Below are 3,836 nucleotides of genomic sequence, written 5' to 3' on the forward strand. Positions count from 1 at the left end.
CCATTTTAAAATGATAAATAAATTGAAAGATTCATCATGAAGCTTCTTTAAAAATATATATTACAAAAGCTAAGAGACGTAGTGAAGATTGAAGAAGAGAGGAATTTGGCAGACCCTACACCAGTAATGACCCACATCTCTTATTCTAGTTATTCCACATATAGTTTAATTAGAAGGATTAACACAATAATGGTGCACGAGCTCATCATCTTTTCAAACTTTTTACCCTTGGAAGATAAATAAAATATATGATAACTACTCTAGTAATAGGTTAATTAATAATACGGAATTCTTCCAAGGTTCAGTGTAATTATATTCGATAAATTTATACTGATAAAACTTCTCTTAAATTTTAAGAATTTATACAATTAAAAAATTATCCATGATATAAACCTTTCCTGTGGCAAGTTGGCAACTGTATGACCTGAAATGAAACGAAGCATGCTCATGTCGCTACATATTCTGAATCATTCACTTGAATGCACGTCTCCAATCAATGAGTCGTGTCATTGTAAAGTTAGTTCCAACTTTTCACCAAAGTGGACCCTATATCAAAGATGATAATGAGCATCCGTCAAAAACGCGAAAAAGAAGGACATAACTCGTGGTTCTGTGGTTCAAAATTAGGAGTGACAATGGTAGGATATGATAGATTTTGGAGTCCATTCTAATCTTATTCATGGATTATTGAGATTTTTATATAAATTTAACCCAGTTCTATTTGTGGATTGAGAATATCCAATTCTAATCCTACTCGCTCTTAACCGGCGGATACTCAACCTTATCTACGGATTAAAAAAAGATGCAATATTATTATATAATTTTATGATAATTTAAAATAGAATTAACTTTTTTATGTAAAAAAAATTATTAAATTATCAATTAATGATCTTTTTTAATGATTAAAGATCTTTTGCATTTAGTGAAAGATCTTTGGTTCAACATCCACTTGAAATATATTTTTATATAAGTATATAACACATACATATATAGGGTGCAGATTAGTCGGTAGGGTTGAGTCTCAACTCGCACCCTACCCGACCCGCACGAGAACCCTACTCGCACCCTACCCTACCTACTGCGGATCGGATTGATACCCCTACTCGACCGGGTGGGATCGAGTTGGATACCTGCGAATAGGTACATGTCACCCCTATTCAAAAAAATAAAATAAAATAAAAAATAAAACATAAAAAGCTAATGGTGAGATTACGTGTAAATATTTATCCTGTATAAATAATTAAATTAGTCTTTAAAAAATTATTATTTTTAAATATTTTAAGTTAGTAATGTTAGTATTTTTGTTATTTAATGATATTAGAGTTTGTTGATGTGATACGTTAAGAGACATTATAAATTACCATATATATTCAGTAGCCTTTATTGGTAACTAACATGACAAATTTATAAAATAATATCAAATATTTTAAAATTAAGGGATTCTAATACTTTAAAGTCATCTTTAATAAAGTTTAAAGTTGATCTAATTTTATAAAGTTATCATATTAATAACTAATTAAAATTTTTAAGTATGTATTGTAATATTATTTAACGTGTCACATCAACAAATAGTAAATTTTGACTCTGTCAACAAAAAATAACAAAAAGACTAGTGTTATTTAACAAACAGTAAATTTTGATTCTGTTAACAAAAAATAACGAAAAGACTAGTGTTATTAAGTTAAAATATTTGAAGAATAAATTTAATTAAAAAAATATCTTAAAAACTAATTTAAAAAATTATTAATTAAAAAAATGGATTTGACAATTTATTCTATTTAGTATTTATCCTTTCATTTTTATTCATCTGTGACTTTAGTATCAGTAGTGTTAGTCTTAAGTTTGCTGTTGAGTGTATTCTTATCCTCTTGATTTTGTTTAGGGACTTATCCTGCTGATTTAGAAGTATTGGTAGTCATGTACGGTATGAAAAAATTTTTTTAATGGATATTATAAAGTATAATTTTATATTATACAAAATTTAGATGAGATTAAGAAAAGAATGTGTGAGAAAAATATTACATAATGTGAAATCCCATTTTATAAAATCAATTAAAATAAAACAAAAATTGAAAAGTTATTCCGATCTTCATATACAACCCGGTGATATTCCCACCCCCCAAAACTACAAATGCAATTGTGTGCCAAGAATCCTATGAGTATTGGGAATAGTGTTAAAAATGGATAAAATAAAATAAAATTTAGATTCTATCTTAGTTTTATTTGTATTTTAATTTTAATTTTAACTTGCAAATATTTTTTTTCGTTCAAACACAATATTTATTTATTTTATAGTTTATAAATATACTAATTAATAGAAAATATAAAATTAAGTCTATATTAAATTTAAAACAACAAACTCATAATAAACTCTATATTAAAATTAAAAAAAGAGGATAAAGATTTGGTCTCCATTAACATTATTATATATATAAAATAATTTTTAATTACATATAATAATATATCTAGAATTCTAATAGATTGAATAGAATTAATTTAAATCTAAACTTAATCTTACCTACAATTCAACTCGTTCTCCTCTCCATTCGACTCGTTATTGGTCAAGTTGCTAGTCCTATTCGATTGAATTAGATCAGATTGAATATCCGCAATAAATTTAGTATTGTCAATCCTATTTAAAAATTAACTATTTATTTATCAAGATTACTTTATTTTTTAAAAATTTTATTTTTGACTTACATTAACATTTACATGAATATCCAAAATCATATTTCAAAAGAACAAAAAACATTTAAAAGTAAAATAGAATATTCAAAATTAGTTTTGTTGAAAAACACGAGAGAGATAGATAATATATGTTAGACATGAAGTTAAATTTTGATAACTGAATGAAAAAAATATCAATAAAAAAAGTAATTTAAAAAAATAATATAAAAAAATTGATCCTCTACACTTTCTCATAATATATATAAAAAAAATATTCTCTAAAAGTAAATAAATCATTTATTTAATATCATTTAATATTTGACATATCAATAAATTAAATGCATTATTTTTGTTTTGAATTAAATTCTTTAGATTGTGTCTAATTTTTTTTGTAACAATTTTAAAAGATTTTAACTTAAAATAAAAGAAAAATTTTATTATTGACATATCCAACAATAAAAAACATCATATAAATAACTTAATTTATTTTTAGAATAAAAGAATTTTACGTATAGTATAAAAAAATTTAAATGCATCAAATACATTACTGTTCTAATAATTTTAAATATTAATTTTAATTATAAAAAATATATATAATATATATTAATTAAAATTAACAGTTAAAATTATTAAAATACTGATATTTTAAGTGCATTTAAAAACTTTCCTACAGTATAAACAGCATATGCGAAAAACATATATATACGACTAAAACCTTTGTGATTGATTGGTTAATACTTAATATATTGTCTTGTCATGCGTAAGATTCACAGAAAATTCGAGATTATGATTCTGTCGGCTTCATCGTTTTCTTGTTACATGGCTGGCCTCATCATTTGTCTTAAGAAGACATTCTAGAAGCTCATCCATACATAAGAAGGGTTATATTTCGAGTTTTTTTTTTTAACTATTCCAGAAGACGTTAAAAAAATTTAATTATTAAAAAAATTATTTTTATCAAAATTATTAAAAAAATAATTAATTAAACATTAAAAAAACCCAAATATTTTTATTAAAAAGATAAATATATTTTTAAATTATTTTTTAATTTATTCTTTTAAAAACATATTTTTATTTTAATTGAATTTTTTATCTTTTAATTATGTTTTTATATATCAAATCAATTTTTGAGTCTTATTTTATTTTTATTTAAATTTTATTATAAATAA

At 23.2% G+C, this 3,836-nt stretch overlaps 1 protein-coding gene across 1 annotated transcript in view; it reads right to left on the minus strand.

Moving 5' to 3' along the window:
- Positions 1-424: 424 nt before the first annotated feature.
- LOC107472050 (uncharacterized) overlaps positions 425-3,836 on the minus strand; it is a 14,156-nt gene continuing 10,744 nt past the window's right edge. Inside the window, exon 10 of the mRNA XM_052253655.1 lies at positions 425-546. Within this exon, the coding sequence (XP_052109615.1) occupies positions 532-546 (15 nt within the window). The 3' untranslated portion in view covers positions 425-531. The remainder of the gene's footprint in view (positions 547-3,836) is intronic.

The sequence above is a fragment of the Arachis duranensis genome, chromosome 1 (assembly GCF_000817695.3).
Source record: "Arachis duranensis cultivar V14167 chromosome 1, aradu.V14167.gnm2.J7QH, whole genome shotgun sequence".
NCBI classification, from domain to species: Eukaryota; Viridiplantae; Streptophyta; class Magnoliopsida; order Fabales; family Fabaceae; genus Arachis; species Arachis duranensis.